Source organism: Macaca fascicularis, chromosome X, assembly GCF_037993035.2.
Source record: "Macaca fascicularis isolate 582-1 chromosome X, T2T-MFA8v1.1".
NCBI classification, from domain to species: Eukaryota; Metazoa; Chordata; class Mammalia; order Primates; family Cercopithecidae; genus Macaca; species Macaca fascicularis.
Genome location: NC_088395.1, coordinates 19,324,595 through 19,349,514, shown reverse-complemented (window position 1 = coordinate 19,349,514; position 24,920 = coordinate 19,324,595). Strand labels below are relative to the sequence as shown.

General features: G+C 43.7%; 1 protein-coding gene across 5 annotated transcripts in view; it reads left to right on the top strand.

The window, feature by feature from the left end:
* Positions 1 to 24,920, top strand: part of MAP3K15 (mitogen-activated protein kinase kinase kinase 15) — a 149,898-nt gene that overhangs the window by 28,728 nt on the left and 96,250 nt on the right. For 4 of the 5 annotated variants that reach the window (XR_287236.4, XM_005593116.5, XM_015443582.4 and 1 more), the window contains 2 exons: positions 19,374 to 19,567; positions 23,287 to 23,455. Coding sequence is in view for 4 of the 5 variants with exons in the window: in XM_005593116.5 (XP_005593173.3) it covers positions 19,374 to 19,567; positions 23,287 to 23,455 (363 nt within the window). In the remaining variant the exon portion in view is untranslated. The remainder of the gene's footprint in view (positions 1 to 19,373; positions 19,568 to 23,286; positions 23,456 to 24,920) is intronic. The other variant, XM_065538460.2, reaches the window with a different exon arrangement.

Below are 24,920 nucleotides of genomic sequence, written 5' to 3'. Positions count from 1 at the left end.
ACTTGTATGCCAGTTAATATGGGGCACAAGTTTCTTGCCACAAATGGAAAAGAAGTGGGATGGAATTCTACTTCCTTCTGTCCCATTTATGTACTGAAGTCTCCTGATTTGGCTTAAAAGTTCTGAAATTACATAGTTTTATTGCCACATTGGTTTGAATAGTATAATAAAATCACCACCCTAAAAATGTTTTAAAAGGATCTTGGCCTTGGAAATGTTGCCAAGGTTATCCTGTACCCTCGAATGCACCCCAAGCTGCCCATCCCTCCAGACCTATGGCATTGTGGTTTGAGAAACCATGACCTAGACTCAGGACAGGCCCTTGGTCCCTCTCCTTAGAGCCTTAGTCTCCTTCCTGCTAGCCCTTCTAGAAGGAACAGGCCTGCAGACTCTCTTCCTATTCCAGTTGGAGTTCCTAGGAGAGGGAAAAAAGGGCCCAGGAGGCAAAGCTGTCCCCTGGGCACCCTCTGCAGAAGTCCCCAGCCTGCAGCTTGGGGGCCCAGGCTTCCCCAGGACACTGACAGAGCACCCCACCTGCAATAGAAGTTATAGAAACATAGCAAGTGGTGTAGTGCACATAATTACTATTGGAGCATGAATTTTACAAGCAGGCCTATAAGATAAGGCATCGGGTGGTTTTAGATTCCTTTTGGAAAAGAAATGGGACCAGGCGTGACTTTTTTTTTTTTTTTTTTTTCTTGAGACTGAGACAGGGTCTTGCTCTGTCGGCCAGGCTGGAGTGCAGTGTCATGATCTTGGCTCACTGCAACCTCTGCCTCCCGGGTTCAAGCACTTCTCCTGTCTCAGCCTCCTGAGTAGCTGGGATTACAGACACCTACCACCACGCCTGGCTAATTTTTGTATTTTTAGTAGCGACAGGGTTTCCCCATGTTGGCCAGGCTGGTCTCGAACTCCTACCTCAAGTGATCTGCCCGCCTTGGCCTCCTAAAGTGCTGGGATTACAGGTGTGAGCCACCACACTAGGCCTTGATTTTTAAAATTACCTACTTTGTGGAGAAATGAGGAAGAAGTTGAAGGAGATTGGGCCTGAGGCCCAGGAGGTACAGTTATAGCTGCAGCCCTGTCTCTAAGTAACACTGGGCAGTCAGTTGTTCCACCCCTGCCTAGGCCTCAGGATCCTCAGCAATAAAATGAGAAATGTTGAACTATGCTGTTTTGCTCATTGATACGTTCCAGCCCTCAACATCTGTGGTTCCATATTTGTTATACAAGCAAAAAGATGTATCCTGGATTTAATGCAAGAAATGGCTATGAAATGCTGATTCCTTAAAACAGCAAGAGTTACGTTGAGGCAAGGAGCAAGGAAGACAACTCGTTTTCTTTCTCCATTCCTCACTGTTGGATGCATCAGCACTCAGAAATATTCTCTCCTCCAGGAGACTTGGTGTCATGCTGTTACAATTCCACTACATACCTCCCTTCTGGTGCATTCTCCCTCTTCCAAAACACCCAGGAATTCCTTAACATTCTTAGTAATTCTAAGCATACCTCGGCACTATTCTTCCTAGGTATTTGTTTTTTAGGAATAAACTTACTCTAAAGCAGTGGTCCTCAACCTTTTCATTACCAGGGACTGGTTTCATGGAAGACAATTTTTCCACAGACCAGAGGTGGGGGATGGTTTCAGGATGAAACTGTTTGACCTCAGATCATCAGGCATTAGATTCCCGTAAGGAGCACGCAGCCTAGATCCCTTGCATGCGCAGTTCGCAATAGGGTTTGCACTCCTGTAAGAATCTAATGCCACCAATGATCTGACAGGAGATGGAGTTCAGGCAATAATGCGCGCTCACCCACCGCTCACCTCTGCTATGTGGCCTGGTTCCTAACAGGCCACTGACTGGTACTGGTCCATGGCCCCGGGGGTTGGGGACCCCTGTAAAGGATTTGGCAGCTAATCTCTTTGCTATATTTGGCATTATGTTAGAATTTGGTGCCCAGTATTGGTCATTATGCTTGGCAAGATGTGAAAATTTAGAGCACTCAGAAGAATAAAAGGATCCTAGGTGACGTGATGAGTGGAAAATCGCCCCTAAGAGGTAAAGCTAAAGGGAACTAAGCCTTGAGAGGTACCATTAGTAGTCATCTTCAAATGCTATCCTCTTTCTGAAAGTAAAGAGACATTTACTGTTTCCACTCCAGATGGGATGGAAGTAGGGTAAACAGAAAAATGGTTTGGATCAGCAGAATGGACATCTTGCAACTAATGGTGATTAAACATTAAAACAATGTCAAAGTAACTTGGGTAGCTTCTAAGGAGAATTTGCTCAATTGTCCCCTCCATGTGGATTGGGGTAACCCTGGAATCAGACACCTGGATCATATGACCCCAGAGATTCCGAGAGAGAATCTGATGGAATTGTGGGTTTGTGATCATTTTGGAAAGATTTTAGCGTGCGCGCACACACACACACACACACACATACATACAATACATACATACATAGTCACAGTGAACAGTGAAGTCTTGTAAATAAGGGATATGAATTAGATGCCACACCCTGAACATGTAGCCAGATGTTTGAAATGATTTATGAATATGTGAAAACAAAGATGCTTTGAGATCTCTTTTCAAGGAGTTATTTGATATTTCTAAAATTGTACTTTTACCCAGAAAGATGGAAAAATTAAAAATAATAACAAAGATAAAATTGTGCTTGATGATGTATTGAATTCAGCTTCATTTAGCAGTGAAGTGGGCACATTTGTCTCCTTTCTTTTCTTTTCTCTTTTTTCTTTTCTTCTCTTTTCTCTCTTCTCTCTCTCTCTTCTCTTCTCTTTTCTGACAGAGTCTCGCCCTGTAGCCCAGGCTGGAGTACAGTGGCATGATCTTGGCTCACTGCAACCTCCACCTCCCAGGTTTGAGTGATTCTCCTGCCTCAGCCTCCCGAGTACCTGGGACTATAGGCATGTGCCACCACGACCAGCTAATTTTTTTTTTTTTTTTTTTTTAGTAGGGACAGGGTTTCACCATGTTGGCCAGGCTGGTCTCAAACTCCTGAGCTCAAGTGGTCCGCCTGCCTCAGCCTCCCAAAGTGCTGGGATTATAGGTGTGAGCCACCATGCCTGGCTGGTAAATATACCTTTAATTTCTTAAGAAACTGTCAAAATAATTCCAAAGTGGCTGCACCATTTTACATTTCCACTAGCACTGAGAGGTCCAGTATCTTCACATCCTTGCCAATACTTGGTATCATCTGTCTTTTTATTGTAGGCGTTCTAGTATGAACTGATACCTGAGTGTGCTTTTAGTTTGCATTTCCCTAGTGGCTAATAACGTTGAGCATCTTTTCATGTGCTGATTAGTCATTCATAGTCTACTTTGGTGAAATGTCTATTCAAATCTTTTGCCCATTTAAAATTGGGCTGTGTTCTTACTACGAAGCTGTGTAAGAGTATACATTCTGGAAGCAAGACCCTTATTAGAGGTTTTATCAATTATTTCTTTTATGGATCGTGCTTTTGGTGTATCTGTGAACTCTTAGCCCAAACCAAGGTCATGAAGTATGACTCCTATGTTTTCTTTTAAAAGTTTTATAGTTTTAGCTCTTACATTTAGGTCTCTGATCCATTTTGAGTTAATTTTTGTGTCTGGTGTGAGGTAGATGTCCAACTTCATTCTTTCACATTTGGATCCCTAGTTGTCCCCGCACTGTTTCTTTAAAACACACACACACACACACACACACACACACACACACACACACAAAACTATCTTGTCATCTTTGAATCGTCTTGCCACCCTCATCAAAATCAATTGACTGTATACGTAAGGGTTTATTTTTGGACTCTTAATTATAGTCCATTGATATGCGTCTACTCTTATGCTAATACCACACTGGTTTAAAATTTTTTTTTTTTTTTTTTGAGGCAGGGTCTCAGTCTGTCACCCAGGCTGGAGCGCAATGGCGTGATCTCCGCTCACTGCAACCTCTGCCTCCCAGGTTCAAGCAGTTCTCTTGCCTCAGCCTCACGAGTAGCTGGGATCATAGGTGCCCGCTACCACGCACGGCTAATTTCTTTTTTTTTTTTAGTAGAGACAGGGTTTCGCAGTGTTGGCCAGGCTGGTCTTGAACTCCTGACCTCGGGTGATCCACCTGCATTGGCCTCCCAAAGTGCTGGAATTACAGGCACAAGCCACCGCGCCTGACCTGCACCCAGCCCTTTTTTAAAAATTTATTTTTCTTTGTTTTTTGTTTTGTTTTGAGACAGGGTCTTACTCTGTCACCCCAGCTGGGGTGCGGTAGTGCAACCACACCTCACTGCAGTCTGTACTATTTTGATTACTTTAGCTTTATAGTAATTTTTGAAATTGGGAAGTGTGAATCCTCTAACTTTGTTCTTTGTCAACATTATTTTGGCCATTTGGGGCCCCTTGAAGTTCCATATGAATTTGAGGATCAGCTTTTCCGTTTCTGGGGGAAAAAAAAAAAAGCTATAAGCCAATATTGATAAGGATTGCATTGTATCTGTAGATTGCTTGGCTGGTATTGACATCTTAACAGTTTTTTTGTTTGTTTGTTTTTGTTTTTTTGTTTTTTTTGAGACGGAGTCTCGCTGTGTCACCCAGGCTGGAGTGCAGTGGCGCGATCTCGGCTCACTGCAAGCTCCACCTCCCGGGTTCACGCCATTCTCCTGCCTCAGCCTCCGAGTAGCTGGGACTACAGGCGCCCTCCACCACGCCCGGCTAGTTTTTTGTATTTTTAGTAGAGACGGGGTTTCACCATGTTAGCCAGGATGGTCTCGATCTCCTGACTTCGTGATCCACCCGCGTCGGCCTCCCAAAGTACTGGGATTACAGGCTTGAGCCACCGCGCCCGGCCGACATCTTAACAGTTTTAAGTCTACTAATCCATGAATGTGGGATGTCTTTCCATTTATTTAGGTCTTCTCTTATTTCAGCAATATTTTGTAGTTTTCTGTGTACAAGTCTTTCACTTTCTTGGTTACACTTACTCCTGTGCATTTTATTCTTTTGGTTACTCTTGTGAATGGAATTGTTTTCTTAATTTCCTTTTCAGGATTGACTTTAAAAAAATTCCTGTCACAAAAATCTAGAACACTACATTTCACTTCATATTTCAGTATTTGATTGAGTTGAAAATGGTAATCGACTTTTTGGTCAGAGTTCTATGCAAATGACTTCTGGTTTTTCCTGTATTTTCATCCATTTTAATTCTTATACTATTTTATGCTGCTTTGGAGATGACAGAGCTAGCCACTTTCTGCAGTTTATCACTTTAGAAAACATGTTTATATGGTGACAGATCAAGGCTGAGTCTTTATGAAAGTAAAAGAGTGAAGAAAATACAGCCAACCCCAAGGCTACTTTATCTGTTTAACCTTGGAACTTCCTAGTACTTTGCCACTAGTGTACATAATCATACCTTTATACTTACATCTTATTTTGCAGCTTGATTTCCCAGACTCTGAGGCTGAGTTTAGGGTACAGGAGGTTTATTAAGGGATGCCTTTGGGATGGCTGCTGGAGAAGGGGAGTAAATGAAGCGGGACTGGCCAGAGGGAGACGTGCAGCTGAGATGCAGGCTCAATGACAGCTTTGGCTGACCACCTTGGGAGGAAGGTCTGGAGCTGAAATGGCCTTTCTGAGTTGTCTTGGGTTGGGATGAAATGGCCAGGCCTCTATGTTCCTCCATTTGTCCTTCATTACTAGGAAGGTAGCTTGGATGAGATGCTCTCTGGAACCGAGGCAGTTCAGAAGGGACTAACAGTAAGGGGCTGCTTCCTAGAGAACTCCCAACAACTGGGGCAACACATCCTTCCTTGAAGTTGGGTGGGGGGGTTCTGGGTGGTATACCTGAGTATCCACCACGTTATTATTATTTCATTTGAGAAATGTGTGTACGTATGTGTGTCACGTATACCCCAAGACTAAGAAATACATTTCCAAGGCTTAGAGGCACTGCAATAATTTTTTCCACTGAATTGGTGGGTAAATTACCTGAAAGCTGTGCATAGCCTTGCTAGAGAGGCACCATGGAGATATGCACCTTCTCTGTCCCCCAGGAGAATTACTGGGAGAAAACAAGGTGTTCTACCCAACTCTTGCAGAAGGAATTGTGAAAAGTACATTGGACCTTATTTTCATTTGTCATGTCCTAAAGCCAGAGTTCACAGTTGTTTTTTTAAAAAGCAGAGTTAAATTTCCAAGCTAGGATCACGTTATTTAAAAAAAAAAAAACAAAACACCTTATTAAAAAACATGTTATTAAAAAATTAATCTGGTTCTTGACCTCTGGTTTAGGTGATTTTTTTTTTTTTTTCTGGAAAGCCAGTGAGATTTAAGAGAAACTCATTGTTCCCATTAAAATGGTTGTCTTTATAATCCAAATAAATTAGAAATTCTTTGAGAAACAGACACTGGCAATATTGGGGACATTGTCTTCAATACTGGAAGTCTTTCCTCTGGCTTAGGAACATGTGTAGGTCTTGAGGTCAGGGTAACAATTTCTCCTGTTTTTTCCTCTTGACTTTCTCAGGTCTTCAGTTTCCTGTGGCTTAGGACTCAATATGATCAAAAATGATATGGATTGCTTAGGGACACTTTGGTAGAAAGACGATTAAGTTTCTTTTCTCTTTTCTGTATCCTTTGGATTTTCTGAGTTCCAAATCAAGATTTCTAGTGCTTTTATTAGCAAAGACTCAATTTCAAACAAGAAAGCTACGTCTCATAATAGGGAGAATTTTATTTTACACACAGAACATGAATTATGTAAAAATCTCCGTTTGTTCTTTCTCTGTCCCTCCCTCCCTCCTCCTCTCTCCTCCTCTCTCCTCCTCCTTCCCACCCCCTCTCTCTCCCCCCTCCCCCTCTCTCTCCCCCCTCCCCCTCTCTCTCCCCCCTCCCCCTCTCTCTCCCCCCTCCCTCTCTCTCCCCTCTCCCTCCCCTCTCCCTCCCCTCTCCCCCCTCCCTCTCCCCCTCTCTCTCCCCCTCCCTCTCCCCCTCTCTCTCCCCTCCCTCTCCCCCTCTCTCTCCCCTCCCTCTCCCCCTCTCCCCCTCCCTCTCCCCCTCCCTCTCTTCCTCTCACTCCCCCTCTCTCTCCCCCTCTCTCTCCCCCTCTCTCTCCCCCTCTCTCTCCCCCTCTCTCTCCCCCTCTCTCTCCCCCTCTCTCTCCCCCTCTCTCTCCCCCTCTCTCTCCCCCTCTCTCTCCCCTCCCTCCCTCTCTTTCTCTCTCCCTCCCTTCCCCCTCCCTCCCTCTCTTCCCCCTCCCTCCCTCTCTTCCCCCTCCCTCCCTTTCCCCCTCCCTCCCTCTCTCTCCCTCCCTCTCTCTCCCTCCCTCTCTCTCCCTCTCATTCTCCCCCTCTCTCCCTCTCATTCTCCCCCTCTCTCCCTCTCGTTCTCCCCCTCTCTCCCTCTCGTTCTCTCCCTCCCTCCCTCTCTCCCTCTCCTTCTCCCCCTCCCTCCCTCCCTCTCTCCCTGTCTCCCCCTCCTTCCCCCCTCCTTCCTCCCTCCTTCCCTCCCTCTCTCCCTCTCCTTCTCCCCCTCCTTCCCTCCCTCTCTCCCTCTCCTTCTCCCCCTCCTTCCCTCCCTCTCTCCCTCTCCTTCTCCCCCTCCCTCTCTCCCTGTCTCCCCCTCCTTCTCCCCCTCCTTCCCTCCCTCTCTCCCTCTCCTTCTCCCCCTCCCTCCCTCCATCTCCTTCTCCCCCTCCCTCCCTCCATCTCCTTCTCCCCCTCCCTCCCTCCCTCTCTCTCCCTCTCCCTCCCTCCCTCTCTCTCTCCCTCCCTCCCTCTCTCTCTCCCTCTTCCTCCCTCCCTCTCTCTCTCCCTCTCCTTCTCCCCCTCCTTATCCCCCTCCCTCCCTCCCTCCCTCCCTCTCTCCCTCTCTCCCTCTCCTTCTCCCCCTCCCTCTCTCCGTCTCTCCCTCTCTCCCTCTCTCTCCCTCTCCCCCTCCCTCTCTCCGTCTCTCCCTCTCTCCCCCTCCCTCTCTCCCCCTCCCTCTCTCCCCCTCCCTCTCTCCCCCTCCCTCTCTCCCTCTCTCCCCCTCCCCCTTCCCCCTCCCTCTCTCCCTGTTCCCCCCGTTTCCCCCTCCCCCTCTCCCTCTCTCCCTCTCTCCCCCTCCCCCCCCTCTCTCCCTCTCTCCCTCTCTCTCTCTCCCTCCCTCTCTCTCTCCCCCTCTCTCCCCTTCCCTCTCTCCCCCTCCCTCTCTCCCCCTCCCTCTCTCCCCCTCCCTCTCTCCCCCTCCCTCTCTCCCCCTCCCTCTCTCCCCCTCCCTCTCTCCCCCTCCCTCCCCTTCCCTCCCTCTCTCCCCCTCCCCTCCTCCCTCCCTCTCTCGCCCCTCCCCCTCCCCTCCTCCCCCCTCCTCCCTCCCTCTCTCCCCCCTCCCCCTCCCCTCCTCCCCCTCCCCTCCTCCTTCCCTCTCTTCCTCCCCCCATCCCTCCCTCCCTCTTTCTCTCTCTGTCTCCTTCTTTTCTTCCTTCATTCCTTTTTCTTTTCTTTTCTTTTCTCCTCCTTTTCTTCTTTTTTTCGTTCGAACAGTCTTGCTCTGTTGCCCAGGCTGGAGTGCAGTGGCATGATCTTGGCTCACTGCAACCTCCACCTCCCAGGTTCAAGCAATTCTCCTGCCTCAGCCTCCCAAGTAGCTGGGACTATAGGCATGTGCCACCACGCCCGGCTAATTTTTGTATTTTTAGTAGAGACGAGGTTTCACCATGTTGGCTAGGCTGGTCTCGAACTCCTGAGCTCAGATGATCTGCCCACCTTGGCCTCCCAAAGTGCCAGGCATGAGCCACCATGCCCAGCCCCTTTGCATATTTACTTTATTTGTGTATGTTCTCTTGTTTCTCCCTCATCCTGGGTTGTTAGTCTTTTGTCTTTATGTTGTTGTTCCTGCCTGTGGTCTTGCTCCTGTGTGTTCTCTTCAATTGGAGTACGCTGGGTAACTTTTCTCTGCACCTCTTGAATATCATAGGGGTAATGTCAGATTTCACAGGGCCAATGTCAGAACCAAATTATTCATATTTAATTCTACCTACCAATTGGATATGTGTTTCATATCCATGGCACCCATCTATTTTCTTTAAATCAAGACATAATTCACAGACCATAGAATTCGCCATTCACTCACTTATGTTGAGCTGTTTGTGCAGCTTTATTTCAGGATATTTCAGAATTAAGCAGAAGTTACAGTTAATGACTAGAATCCTGGGAGGACAGGAGTAGGGCCTGAGATTATCTGGCTCCTTGGTCATCTGTAGGCCGGTTGGTTAACCTGCTGGGTCTTGGTTTCTTCTTCTGTTAAATGATATGATTTTAATGAGGTGACTTTTGAGATTTGTGCCAGCTCTGAAATAATCCTGTGACTTTGTGATGGCCATTCAGTTGTGTAAACAAAGTAAATCAACTGTCGCAACAGCTTAATTAGCACTCCATGGCACGTTTCCAGCAGGGATATCTTCATTTACTTTTAAGCAGCACTGTATCCTGATTATCCCGTTGAAATTGTTATACAGTTTTTGAATATTTTTTTCCTCTTATGACCAGAAAAGGACTAATGTAGAATGCTGTTTGCATTGATCTAAAAAGAAAACCACTGCATTTTTCTGGACAATGGATATATGTATGTATCTAACTGGCTAGACAAATAATTATATCTGTTGAGCCTAAAGTTTGTGTTTTTTGGAGTTGTGTCAACTTGGATTTTCTTCTGTAATAAATTAACTTTGTCATACCTGGTCACATGAAATAATATAAAAAATCCATTGCTCCATATTTGTTCATTTGCTCCCTAAATTTTCTTGGGAACAGTCTTCTGTGGTTTTTCAGTTGTGGTTTTCACTAAGTATTTGTGACCTACTTGTGTTACAAGATATAAGGTCCGAAGTACCACATTGTGCCAGCAATTGAGATGCACATTCTTCTGAAAGTGCTCAGGAATCAGTTCATCTTGTGTAGCATTAAGTGGCTTTCCATCTGCCTTAGATACTTTATTTCCCTCTTCTCACTTGGCTATTTGTTGACTGATTAAATGTTTGTATCATTATAAGAAATGTTTTCTGGAAGGTCAAGCCACAAGTCTCATTATGAAGTTGGCTGGTACAAATTCAGACATATCATATTTGCTCCAAAGAATTAATTTATAAACCCTGTGCTGCTGTTGACCAGCTTTGCCACCTGCTGTGAGCCATAAATAAAAATAAGTGCTGGTGTAATGAGGGACCTTGGCTTGGATATCTTTCTTGGCCTTCTTGGACTTTTGGATGCCTTGCATGGGGCGCCTGCGGAAAAGAGGGAAAGTATAGCCAACCCCAAGGCTACTTTATCTATTAAACCTTGGAATTTTTTAGTAGTTTGCCATTAGCATACATAGTCCACAGGTATTGCGTAGCTTCATTTGTTTTAATATTCCAGCTGCAGAGGAGCCAGGTGAGGAGCAAATCCTAGGTGTCCTTAGTTAGTGGCCGTGATTGAAACCAATGGACAGTTGAGTGGAGGCTCTGACATGCTCTCCTCCTGGGCTGTCCTGAAGAATCTAGGAAGCTGTTTGCAGATGGGCCTTGCACTGTTTATTCATGGAGAGGTTTATATGTGCAGCCCACTGAAGGAACTCCGACATTTTAGGCCTGCAGTTAGGATGTTCTACGTGAAGCATCTAAGAGTCACGATTGGGGGTTTTTAGCCTTCTAGGGGTCACAGGACCCCTTTGCCAGTCTGGAGGAGCCTATGGGCCCTTCTCAGAATATGTTTTAAACAGAGGTCCTCAACCCCTGGGCCACCAACCGGGCCACACAGCAGGAGGTGAGCAGCGAGCGAGCAAAGCTCCATCTGTATTTATAGCTGCTCCCCGATTGCTCGCATTACCGCCTGAACGCTACCTCCTGTCTGATGAGCAGCGCCATTAGATTCTCATAGGAGCACAAACCCTATTGTGAACTACACATGTGAGGGATCTCGTTTGTGTGCTCCTTATGAGAAACTCATGCCTGATGATCTCTCATTGTGTCCCATCACTCCCAGATGGGACCGTCTAGTTGTAGGAAAACAATCTCAGGGCTCCCATTGATTCTACTTTACAGTGAGTTGTATAATTATTTCATTATATATTACAATGTAATAATAATAGAAATAAAGTGCACAATAAATGTAATGCATTTGAATCATCCTGAAACCATCCCCAACCCCTGCCCACCTGGTCCGTGGAAAAATTGTCTTCCATGAAACCAGCCCCTGGTACCAAAAACGTTGGGGATCACTGTTTTAAAGTGTTTAAATACAAGGCATTACAAAGGAGACCCTTCATATCAAAATACAGTTATCAAAATATTCTAAAATTATAATTACGTGCTTCTTTACTAACGTCTTTGAGATCAAACAGCAGATCTTAAAAACTGTCATAATACTTGGAGTAGTGATGGGTATAAAAGTTATTTTGAAATCTCTGCAGGAACTGTAATGTGATATGAAAAAGTCTGTGACTCCTGTTACCAACAAAGTCTTAAGTCTCAAGTCTACTACTACTGGGGTGTGTTACCTACATTCCTAAGTGAGGGAAATGTTATGTTTCAGTTGAGGGCAAATGATGACAAAGTTCACAGACCACAACTTTTTTTTTTCTCTTTCAAGTTCACAGACCACCCTCCGCCAGCCCCCGCAAGAATGACTGGATCTCAGGTTTAGAACTCCTAGTCCCTTCTAGAACTATTGCACATAGAGAATATTTGTGCAAAAAAAAAAAAAAAAATGGCCGTGATTAAGCCTCTATTGTCTAATGAGGCTGACACTATTATTATCTCCCTCTTAAAGATGAGAAAACTGAGGTTTAGATAGGTGAGTACATTTTTCAGGGTCATCCATTTAGGGATAGGATGGAGCTGGAATTCAATCCTTGGCCCTCTGAATTCTTCACTACATTGCTACGCTTGAGTTGAGATGATACTTTGTTTCTATATTGATAAAGTATTTCTTGTTCACCACACTTCACAAATGTGAAAAACAACACTATCCAGTTCTGCTGAAAGGATGAATAAATTACCATGTCCTTATGCACTGTGGGTGGGAGTGTACATTGCTCCATCCTTTCTGACAACAGTTTGGTCAACATATATTAATAACCTTAAATTTGTTCTAGTAATTTTACTCCTGGGAAGATATCCTTGGGAAAAGACCACAGTACAAAGATGCCATATGCAAAGATGTTCATCTCAGTGACGCTTACAGTAAGGAAATTTCAAAACAAACTGAAAGTTAGGCAATAGAAGAATGGTTAAGTATCCTATATATAGTTACCAGATGGTAAATACAGGTATTAGGCAGGCATTTAAAATTATGACACTTAAGACTATATAATTAAGCTTTTGTAATGAGTGCTTATTAAAAGCACCTATTATTTAATCTGAGTGATGACATAGGACAGTCTTTTCATGGTGGTGATATTTGTAGATGGTAGTAGTTCTGGAAATGCCAATTGCTAGGTCAGGAACCAAAACCTTTAGAGGAAAAATTCTTCTGCTTCCTATCCCCACACTGTCAGAGACGAGTGACTTTTCCTTGGGCCTCTGACCTCACTTACTATATCAGAACCACCCTTTTGGAAATATTTGGAGAGTGTTTAGAATAAGAGTTTACATATTAATGTGGTTAGCATACTGGTTCAAATACCTCTTTATGTAGGGAACTAAACTGCCTTTGTTAAATGTTTTAATGAGCTGGATTCTTGAGATGTTTCCACTTATAAATGTAACAGCTACAAATAGCTGATCCTAGTTTGCTATTGAGCATGTGTTATGTTAATCGTTGTTTTTATTTTTAATTTCTGGTCTCTTGACCAACAAGAGTCTGAATGTGTTCCATCACTTGAAGATGTTTAGGTCTAGAACAAAAGTACTGTACTTAAGATCTTATGCTTTCATTTGGAAGTCTATTAATTCCTTTTTAAAAGGTAGTCGTTAATCCCAATTTCTGTCAGATTTCTTAAACTTTCTGGAAGACTTTCTCAAGGGAAGTATTTTTACCTTCCCAAGTCTCCAGATTCCTGCTGTCTCCTCAGTCCTGTTCATTAAACTCATTCAACTGGTTTCAGAGTTCATGCATTTCTTTTCTTTCTCCTTATTTTTCTCTAACTAGGACTAAACATTTGCTCTGTGAATCAGATCCTCTGCTAACTGGGGGGTAGACTTCATCAGTCTCTGCTGCTACTGCTCTGCCTTCTTGAACAGTATTTCTTTTTCACCAAAGAACTTGTGATGGCACATATCACGTTTGTCAAAATCCAGTTTTTCACACCTCATTATTTAGGATTTGATCAGAACTCTGGGGCAAAGTTTACTTTTGTAGTATTTGGGAAGACTAGGTTTGCTAAGGGAATAACGTCAAGATTTCAGCAGAAATGTTTGTTTTGGAGACAGTTATAAGACATATAACAATTCTTTACAAATAGATTAGATTCTTGTACCTTCAATTTACCGACCTGTTACAGAAGCTCAGGGTTATTTAATTGTAATGTTTATAAGTATTTTTGTATTATGTCTTTTAACGAAACAGAAAAGAGAATGTAGGTAGGGGAGAGAGAGAGTTATATTAACCTTTTTATTTACCATTTCTGGTACTTTTCATTTGTTCCTGTGGATTCAAGCTACCGTTTGGTGTCATTTCCTTATTCCAATATAGCCTTGTTCCGTTCCTACCAGTATCCTTTTGTTGTTATTTTCAAATATATTACATCTGTATAAACCACAACACATGATTATATACATAATTTTCTGCAGCTGCTTTTTAAACCAGTTAAGGAGAGGAAATTTGCAATTATCCTATCTTTTATGATTGTATACATAACTACCTTTACTGGTATTCTTTGTTTTTTATCATGTGAATTTGAATTACTGTCTGGTGTCATTTGCTTTCAGCCTGAAGAAATTCCTTTAGTATTTTTATAAGATGGGTCTGCTAGCATTATCTCAGTTTTTGTTTATCTGAAAATGTTCATATTTAATCTTCATTTTTGCAAGATAGTTTTAGTGGATATAAAATTCTTGGTTGACTTTTTTTTTTCTTTCAGCACTTTGAATATGTCATCCCATGGCCTTCATTGTTTCTGATGAAAAGTCACATTAATCTGATTGGAATTTTCTCGTATATGACAAAACATTTTCCTCTTGCTGCTTTCGGGATTTTCGCTCTTTATCTTTCAAAATTTTAACTGTGGCATGTCTGGGTGTGGACCTCTTTGCCTTTATCCCACTTGGAGTTCATTTGACTTCTTGAATATGTAGATTTAATTTTTTTAAAAAATCATATTTGGGGCCGGGCACGGTGGCTCATGCCTGTAATTCCAGCATTTGGGAGACCGAGGTGGGTGGATCACCTGAGGTCGGGAGTTCAAGACCAGCCTCACCAACATGGAGAAAACCTGTCTCTACTAAAAATACAAAATTAGCTGGTGTGGTGGTGCATGCCTGTAATCCCAGCTATGCAGGAGGCTGAGGCAGGAGAATCACTTGAACCTGGTAGACGGAGGTTGTGGTGAGCCAAGATCATGCCATTGCACTCCAACCTGGGCAACAAGAATGAAACTCTGTCTCAAAAAAAAAAATCATATTTGGGAACTTTTCAGCAATTATTTCTTCGAGTATTTTTCTGCTCCTTTCTCTCCTCTTCTTCTGGGACTCCTATTAGGTGTCACATATGTTGGTGTACTTAATGCTGTCCTGTGTTCCTTTAGGACTTTGTTCATTTTTTTCTTTTTCTCTCTGTTCTTCAGATTGCATATCTCTATTGATCTGTCTTCAAGTTTGCTGATAATTTCTTCTACCACTCAAATTGCCTGTTGAGCCTCTTGAGTGAATTTTTCATTTTGGCTGTTGTACTTTTCAACTTCAGAATTCTTACCCCCCCCCCCCATTTTTTGTAATTTTTCTTTATCTTCTGTATTTGAGATACTGTCATAATACCTTCCTTTAATTATTTAAGTATGGTTTACCTTAGTTGTTCGAACATATTTGTAATATCTGCTTTCAAGTCATTGTCTGCTACATTTAATATCTGGGTCCTTTCAAAGGCAGTTAGCATTGCCTACTGTTTTTCCCATATGTGGATCACACTGTCCTGTCTCTGCATGTTTTGTGTTTTTTGTTGAAAACTGGACATTTCAGATAAGATATTGTAGAAACTTCAGATACTGATCTTTCTGCCTTCTGCCTCTGGGGCATGTTCTTTTTGTTGTTTACTTGTTTATTTGTTTCATGACTTGACTAGATCAGTGAAGTCTATTTTTCTGCAATGTGCAGCCTCTAATGTCACTTCTTAAAGGGCACACTCTTGTGTGTGTGTGCACAGTTACTCTGACTCTTGTATCCTCACCAGGAATGACAGTAGTTGCAGCTAGACTCTCTTTTTCTGTTTCCCTGATCTCCCTGTTAAGTTTCTGACTAATCTTCTGTATTGGTCTTATACAACTGGTATTACACTCAGTTGTTAGTCTCCCTCCTTAGCTGATTGTTCTGTTGTTTTTGACAATACCTTGAGGCATAATTGTTCCACAGTTTGATACAATTAAAGTTTTGCAGGAATAGTCCTTAAATCTAATCCCTGAGGCTTGCTCTGACGTCAGGAAGGTTCCTCTTAGCTGTCTCTTTCCCAGTTCTCTGTTAAACTTCTAGGTGGTCTACCCTTTACTTTTTCCTGTCATAGAGCTACCAGCCTTCTCTTGATTGTCAGCCACCAAAATCTCCATGATGTTTTGTACAGCACTCATGAGCTTGAACTTCCCCATGGCATATTCCGCATGAAGTCGCTCTCCTTGTGAAGAGCTGCAGTTCTTACAGCCTGCCTTTTCCCTGGGCAGAGCTCTGCACCACTGCTGTGGAGATGGCAGTGGAAACAGTAGTCTGCTTCTCTTGGGGTGACACCCTGCTCTGAGTGGGGTGCTGGGTAGGGGCAACAGCCTCTGGTCTTCTCAGCTTGCCTCTCTTGTCATGGAACCTTCATTCTGTGAGAGAGCTGGGGCAGGGACAATCAAGTTTCAGCATTCTTGGCCTGTTTTTAGTTTGTTTCTTTGTTTTTGTTTTGTTTTGTTTTGAGATGGAGTCTTGCTCTGTTGCCCAGGCTGGAGTGCAGTGGTGTGATCTCGGCTCACTGCAACCTCTGCCTCCCAGTTTTAAGCAATTTTCCTGCCTCAACCTCCCAAGTAGCTGGGATTACAGGTGCCCGCCACCATGCCTGGCTAATTTTTGTATTTTTAGTAGAGAGGGGGTTTCACCATGTTGACCAGGCTGGTCTCGAACTTCTGACCTCGTGATCCACCCACCTCGGCCTCCCAAGTGCTGGGATTACAGGCGTGAGCCACTGCACCCAGTCTCTTGGCCTGTTTTGCCTAGGGTAGAGCTTCCACCCTGCAGGTGTAGGCTGGGTAAAGCAAGGGAGCCCTGGTCATCTTGACCACACTTGCCTGGAATAGAACTTCTACAATATCAGGCTGTGAGGGATAAGAATGCTGGTGGCCTGGTCTTCCTAAGGAGAAACAGTGACTCTGGACCAGGGACAAGAGGGAGCCCTTTTGTCTTGGCCACACCTACTTAGAGTAGAACTTCAGTCACTCTGGGCTGGGTATGGGGATGGGGGAGCAGTTTATGGCCCGAATGCTGCAGAATCTTACTGTTACTACCAAGATTTAGATTTTCTTGAATAAAACGTTTTTCCATTTGCTACATGCCCTCAGGACAACTTGTAGAGACTTTAAATCAGGGGTGTTCAATCTTTTGGCTTTGCTGGGCCACATTGGAGGAAGAAGAATTGTTTGGGCCACATGTAAAATACACTAACAATAGCTGATGAGCTATTAAAAAAAAAAGTTTGTGTGTAAATCTCAAAATGTTTTAAGAAAGTTTACAAATTTGTGTTGGGCCACATTCAAAGTTATCCTGGGCCATATGTGGTCCGTGGGCCACGGTTGGACAAGCTTGCTTTAAATGGCTGTTTGAAAAGAATTTTCATCAGTTATGGTTGTCTTTCTGGGGATGGGATCTGGGAAGCTCCTTACACTTCCAGTCCAGCTTTAACTTTTTGAAAATAACAAACTGCGTTTCTTCAAAGGTATTTTTCCTTCTAGACCTCACTGATCCACACAGCCCTTTTCTCCCTCTGAACTAGGAAGTCTTTGACCATAAACTCAAGCAATTTCAAGTGTGTATTAGTCTGTTTTCATATTGCTATAAAGAACTGTCCAAGACTGGGTAATTTGTAAAGGAAACAGGTTAAATTGACTCACAGTTCAGCATGGCTGGGGAGGCCTCAGGAAACTTACAATCATGGCAGAAGTGGGAGCGGGAGCAAGATACCTTCTTCACAAGGCGGCAGGTAGGAGAAGTGCCTAGCAAAGGGGGAAGAGCCCCTTATAAAACCATCCGATCTCCTGAGAACTCACTCACTATCACTAGAACAGCATGGGGGAAACCGCCCATGATGATCCAGTTGCCTCCACCTGGTTTCTATCTTGACACATGGGGATTACGGGGATTACAATTCAAGATGAGATTTGGGTAGGTACACAAAGCCTAACCATATCAAGGTGAAAGAAAGAAAGTTTAACTTTTGAATATATAAATATCATTTAATTTAGTCTAGGAACGTGGCTTTCTTGGCATGGATGAGGGAGAAATTTATCTCTAATTTACCAAAACCTTAATGCTGAGTGATTTGAGTCTCTTTAAGAACTTGAAAGTATTAGAAGGCCAGGTGCAGTGGCTCACACCTGTAATCCCAACCCTTTGGGAGGCTGAGGCAGGAGGATAGCTTGAGCCCAGGAGTTTGAGACTGCAATGAGCTGTGATTGCACCACTGCACTGCAGCCTGGGTGACAGAGCAAGACCTTGTCTCAGAAAAAAAAAAGTACCATAGGGAGCAAAGGGTCTTTGTTCCTGTGGGGTAGGCAATTCCTAGTGGTTGTGAAGAAGTAGATAGGAGCCTGCTACCCCACTTATCACACACACATACCCCCCTGAATTTTTACCCTTTCTACTTACAACACTGGTATTTTTGTTTGTTTGTTTGTTTGTTTGTTTTAAGATGTAGTCTCGCTATGTCGCCCAGGCTGGAGGGCAGTGGTGCAATCTCGGCTCAGTGCAGCCTCTGCCTCCTGGGTTCAAGTGATTCTCCTGCCTCAGCCTTCTGAGTAGCTGGGATTACAGGCATGTACTACCACACCTGGCTAATTTTTTTTTTTTTTTAAGTAGAGATGGGGTTTCACCATGTTGGCCAGGCTGGTCTCAAACTCCTGACCTCAAATGATCCACCCGCCTCTGCCTTCCAAAGTGCTGGGATTACAGGCGTGAGCCACCATGCCTGGCCAGTATTTGTGTTTTGACAGGCTTAATGCCAATAGCTGGTACCCACAAGGATGGTCTCCAGTTGCTGCATTGCAGCAGAATGTAAGTATTCTCAGAAAACCAACCCTATTTTCAGGGATAATAGAATATCAGAAGCTTTGTCTAAGACAACGTTGACTCGTCACCTGTTTTTGTATGTCCTGGGAGCTAAGAATGGTTTTTTACATGTTTTAATGGTTGGAAAATATCAAAATAAGATGATGATTTCAGGACATGTAAAAATATGAAATTTAGGCCAGATATGGTGGCTCAAGCCTATAATCCCAGCACTTTGGGAGGCTGAGGTGGGCAGATTGTTTGAGCCCAGGAGTTTGAGACCAGCCTGGGCAACATGGCAAAACCCCAATCTCTACAAAATAATGGAAATATTAGCTGAGCATGGTGGCACACACTTGTAGTCCCAGCTACTATGGAGGCTGAGGTGGGAGGATTGCTTGAGCCTGGGAGGTTGAGGCTGCAGTGAGCCATGTTTGCGTCACTGCACTCCAGTCTGGGTGACAGTGCAAGACCCTGTCTCAAAAAGCAGAAAAGATCTGAGACTCATTATATTAATGAATATATGCTTCCTACAGAGAAATTTTTATTCCACAAAGTTTATAATAGTTCACCTATAGTTAAATGATCAAATGATATGCCTTTTTCATCTATGCTGAAAGAAAAACAATATGCCACGTTGTAATCCTTGCTTATCAGGAGGTTCAAGTTCCCTCTGGTTTTGGGTATGTATAATGAAACAATGTGATTTCTGAGATTTAAAACCCTAAAATTTCTGCCAATGAAGTTCAGAGATACATACATATCAGTATTTGAAACCAAATTTTGTCATATATCTATGCGGTAGAGCTTTTGAAATCAAGTGGTTTCCTGTTTTGTGCCTAATAGATCCATAGTCGTATTGCACGAATTGTTTTCGTCCTCAGGTATTTTCTCCGTGCCTGTCCCACCAGGCCCCACCTGCCCAGAGCCTACACTTCCACATCAGTTACTTTCTGGAACATCTTTGTTTCTTTTTTCCAGGCATCCAGTGGAAATTATTATTTCATCCCATACATCGTGACACCGTGTGCTGATTATTTTTGCTGCGAGAGTGATGCCCAGAGACGAGCCTCCGAGTACATGCAGCCCAACTGGGACAACATCCTGGGCCCGCTGTGCGTGCCTTTGGTGGACAGGTTCATTAGCCTCCTTAAGGACATCCACGTGACCTCATGGTAATTCCCATCTGCCACCAGTAACCCCTGGAGACTCATCAAGATTTCCCCTTCACTTTCAGGGAAGTGGTACACCTTCACGGAGACCAGAGTTGCTGGAGAACCCACTATTGTACCTTACTGGCTCACTTAGCTGGGCCACTGAAATGAAGCCAAAAGAGAATAGAACTGGAATTAAGAGGTCAGGATTGAGCCTGTGTCTGGCCCTGACTTCCTGTTTGATCTTGACATGTAACTTTTCTTCTCTCTGACTGTTCTCGCTCTTCTAGATAAGACAACTTATAGGAAGTTGTCAGTGATGTTTTTTTAAATGATCTCTTTCAGCTCTGAGATCCTGTGTTTCAAGATGATTTCTGAGCATGGTTTTACACTCCCATGGCTGTTGAGGCTCTTCAAATATCTCAGCAAGGTCATTCTGACCTTACGCTCTCGTGCTTTAATAAGCCTTTGTGCGTTGAGTGGAGCAGCAGCTATCCTCAGGGTGTACTGTGCTGTGTTGTCTTTAGATTTAGGTTGGGTGAGGTGAAATATGCAGAAGTGAATAGGTTTAGATTGGAATCTTGGCTTAGGTGATTCCTACCTGTGTAGCACTGAAATAGTCAGCTCACCTATTGGAGCCTCAATGCTCAAGAAACCATACCTTCAGATGTTCTTATTGTGAAAGTAAAAGACAGAAAAATTCTTCTTCTTAACCAAAGGATCCAGTTATTTTGCTTGCGGCCAATTTAAAGGATTTATTCCCGTAAGTTGTGTCACAAGGAGAAGGATTTGTCCTTCCAAAACAAATGAAAATCCCAAACACTGGCAGAGCTGACCTGAAATGAAATGTAGAGGACCTCCTGTCACACTGTGGCTCAAATAGTGGCACCCTGAACTGCGGAGTGTTCTATTGTAGTATTGGTATGTAGACAAGGACACTTCTTAATGGTGTCCTTTTCTATCCCATCACCTCTTCTCTGGATGCAGACCTTCTTCTACAGACTTTAATGGAAAGGGAGATTGGAAACCTAAATATGTGTGACCGCATGCCAACATAGAGAGCAAATGGGGGACATTTTGTGGCACATTCCTGGAAAACCTCATGCAGTTGTTCCTTGCTAACTAGTGTCTGATTGCAAAATAAACACTTCAGTGAAGTTTTATGGAAAGCTCTCCCAATACCATATTTTCAGGTCTGACAAGGAGGTAGACTGGCTAGATCTGCCAGATGATTTAGGTCTTTGCAAGACATGGATTCAAGTTTGATTCTCATTCAGTGTGTGTATGTATCAGTAGGCAAACAACTCTTGTGATTTCATTTAATTTCAAAGGGCTTGAAATACCTATTGGTGGATTCTACCCTATGAACTGGCAGTGTCTGGCAACAGTAAGAGGGGAAGTGGTGCTTATAGTTTAAAACATCTATAACACAGATGGAAAGGAAGTTTTTAGCTCAAGTGCCAGCTCTGATAGATTTATAAAATCTATTTTGAGACCTGTGCTAGAATGGCTTGGAAGCCATTTCCAAGTTCTCATTGATCAGCAATATCTTCCTTGATTACAGAGGCAGAAATGGCTGCATGCTTATTACATATCTGATATCCTCAAGCCATCCTCAAACCAGTGTTTAATTTACCTACAAGGTACTGTTCTTCTTAGGTTTCTTAGTTTATTAAAATTATTTTTCAGAATTACCCTTGAAAAATAAGGCTGAAGTATAACTTTTTACTTATCAGGCTAACCTGATAACACTTTAATAGTTTCAATGCCTTTATAGTCCACCAAATGGGCAATGGCTGGCATCCAACTTAATGACTGGCATCCAACTTAATGACTCATTCAATTAGTGACAGAATTTTAAACACTGGCAGAATCTGCTAATTTTGTGCATCATTGGGATGATGGCAATTGACAAATAAGGAAATAGAAAACTAAAGCAGTGCATTGATATTTTTCTATCAGAACCCCTGCTGTGTGCGTCACTTCATTCTTTAAATGTTAACGGAGTCCTCTTGTGAGCGTTGGACCAGGTTATGTACTGTACATATACATATTTGGCATTGTTTTGTAATTATTGAAAGTAGGCACCATTTGTTCTTATCCTATCTCATGTTGTGTTTCTCTCTCTGAAGACTATTATTAAATTTAGCTTACTCTCTTTTTAATGGACAGCCTAATTTTACACTCTGCAGTTAGACGATTTCAGCTTCATTTTGTGTGTGTGTGTGTGGTTTTTGTTTTGTTTTTTTTTTTTTAGACCGAGTCTCACTCTGTTGCCTAGGCTGGAGTGCAGCCGTGCGATCTCGGTTCACTGCAACCTCCGCCTCCCGGGTTCAAGCGATTCTCCTGCCTCGGCCTCCCAAGCAGCTGGGATTACAGGTGCCCACCACCATCACGCCCAGCTAGTTTTTGTGTTTTTAGTAGAGACGGGGTTTCGCCACATTGGCCAGGCTGGTCTTGAACTCCTAAGCTCAGGTGATCCTCCTGCCTTGGCCTCCAAAAGTGCTGAGGTTATAGGCGTGAGCCACTATGCCTGGCCCCATTTCAACTTCTTAATGGGGCGACAGTATTACTGTTTGGCAGTGTCCCACCTCCACTTAAAAATTCCTATAAAAAATAGACAAGATATTTTAAATCAATCTATGGTTGTTGTAACTCATCCTGTGTATACCAAATTAGGTCATTTTTCAAGGTTTTAAACCAAATACAAGATAATAGCATTGGCCCTTCAAGAGAGTATGGTGATATTCCAGTGTGAATTTAACTGCTTTAAGTGTTTTTAAGCTTCCTTGTGCTTATCTAGGTGCTTACCTGAAGGAAGTTTTGTGTTTTCCATTAGAAAGCCATTCTCCGGGCCAGTCACGGTGGCTCACGCCTGTAATCCCAGCACTTTGGGAGGCCGAGGCAGGTGGATCACTTGAGTCCAGGAGTTTGAGAACAGCCTGGCCAACATGGTGAAACCCTGTCTCTACTAAAAATACAAAAATTAGCCGGGCATGGTGGCACATGCCTTTAATCCCAGCTACTTGGGAGGCTGAGGCAGGAGAATTGCTTGAACCAGGGAGGAGGAGGTTACAGTGAGCTGAAATCGCGCCACTGCACTCCAGCCTGGGCAACAGAGGGAGACTCTGTCTCAAAAAAAAAAAGGAAAACATTCTGGCCATTCAATATGATGAGGAGAGCAAGGCTGTCCATAAGTTTCCGGGCATGACCTCTGTGTGTCCCATCTTGTATTGCTCAGGGACATAACACCAGTTTCCAGCCCTCACCTCAATTGGGGAAGGCTTCATGACTACTAACGAGAGACACCTGATAGAGAAATTCATTTGAAAAGCATTCTCATGTATGTGTCCTGGGTTTTGGAGCTCCGTTTGGCTTTGTTACTAGTGGGCAAAATACATACATAAGGAAGGTAGCTTCTCGCCCTCTATATGTTTGAAAATGCCAGAGACAGTGGGCTTGGTTGGCAGCATGTTCTGTGTGTTATCTGAGTACAGATGGGAGTCACCTTTGGAAATATCTTCAAGGTTGAATGAACTGATTTTTATTTGTCATTTATCGGTCTATAAAATGTGAATAAGTAGAAAGTATCTCCTGTTTGATGGCGCAGGGAGGCTCAGGTTTGGGCCGAGGTCCCCATGTGTTAGCCTAAGTCACGTCAATGAGAACCATTTTGGGCGCAAGACAGTCCTGGGTGTGTGTAGATGTGACTGGAGGTTTTTGTGGTTTTCTTTCTCTAGTGTTTATTACAAAGAAACCTTGTTAAATGACATCCGGAAAGCCAGAGAGAAGTACCAAGGTGAGGAACTGGTGAAGGAGCTGGCTCGGATCAAGCTCCGCATGGATAATACTGAGGTTCTGACCTCAGACATCATCATTAACTTACTCCTGTCCTACCGTGATATCCAGGTATGAAATCCACCTAGCCGAGGCTCACGTATGCTGCGTTCTTCCTTGGCTTGAGGAACTTCTTGTGAAGTACTTGTATGCTCAGTATGTGGTGAGGTGGCTGGGGTTTTTTTTATTTGTTTGTTTCTGTTTTCTTTTTTGAGACGGAGTTTTGTTCTTGTTGCCCAGGCTGGAGTGCAGTGGCGCGATCTTGGCTCACTGCGACCTCAGCCTCCCGGGTTCAAGCTGTTCTCCTAATCTCATGCCTGGGATTACAGGCATGCACCACCATGCCCGGCTAATTTTGTATTTTTAGGAGAGACAGGGTTTCACCATGTTGGCCAGGCTGGTCTCAAACTCCTGACCTCAGGTGATCCACCTGCCTCGGCCTCCCAAAGTGCTGGGATTACAGGCATGACCCACTGTGCCCGGCCAGAGGTGGCTGTTTTCTAGACAAATAGGTATGTGGCTAGGTCATAGGTCATCCAGCTTATCTGTTGCGGTGGAAATTTTGGAGGTTTTGTCACATCGAGGGTGGTGTGACCACTCCGACAAGAAGAGATGTCATAAACAGGACTGTTTGGCAGGAGCCAAGAATTGAAGTTTATATGAACTTTATGCTAGGCATTGTTGCAATCCCTTTGACAAACCCAAATTCATTTAATCCTCTTAACAACTCTATATAGGATATGTATACTCTGATTATCCTGATTTTATACGTGAGGAAACTGAGGCACAGAGCAGTTAAGTAACTTGCCCAAGGTCACACAGCAGTTGGTTAGGTCAGGATTCAGACTGAGACTGACTGGCTCCGTTGTCCTTGTTCCTAACCCCTCTGCTGTGCGACTTCCTTTAGGCTTTTCTCACTTCCTCCTTTGTTTACCACCATACATCAGTGACAGGGAGAACAGGAGTAGCAGAAACACATTCAGGACCCAGGGAATGTAGCTGTTTATTCTAAGACAAGCATCAGAAGCTCCTGGAGAGTTCTGAGACTGGGCTTCTGGTCTGTGGTTCCGTGAAGGAAATTGAGCGTTTCCTCCCTCCAAGTTGAATGCCATTGAGCCATCTCTAAGGATGTCTTGCCTTCCTTCCCTTTGGAGGAACACAGGGTCATGTTCCTTACTCTTAGAGTTCCACAAAGCCATGTTGAGGGTTGTTGGCTAGAAGTCTTTAAATTGAAGTGATGGAGGCATCCATTTATGACCTGGACCAAAACAGAGTCACCCAATAAGGAATTCCTGCCCCTAGTGATAAACAGATGCAGCTAGCTGATTTTATTTTTATTTCTGTTTTTCGAATTTTTATTTATTTACTTTTTGAGACAGGGTCTTGCTCTGTTGCCCAGGCTGGAGTGCAGTAGTGTGATCTCAGCTCACTGCAACCTCTGACTCCCGGGTTCAAGCAATTCTCCTCCCTCAGCCTCCTAAGTAGCTGGGATTACAGGTGCCTGCCACCACGCCTGGCTAACTTTTTTTTATTTTTA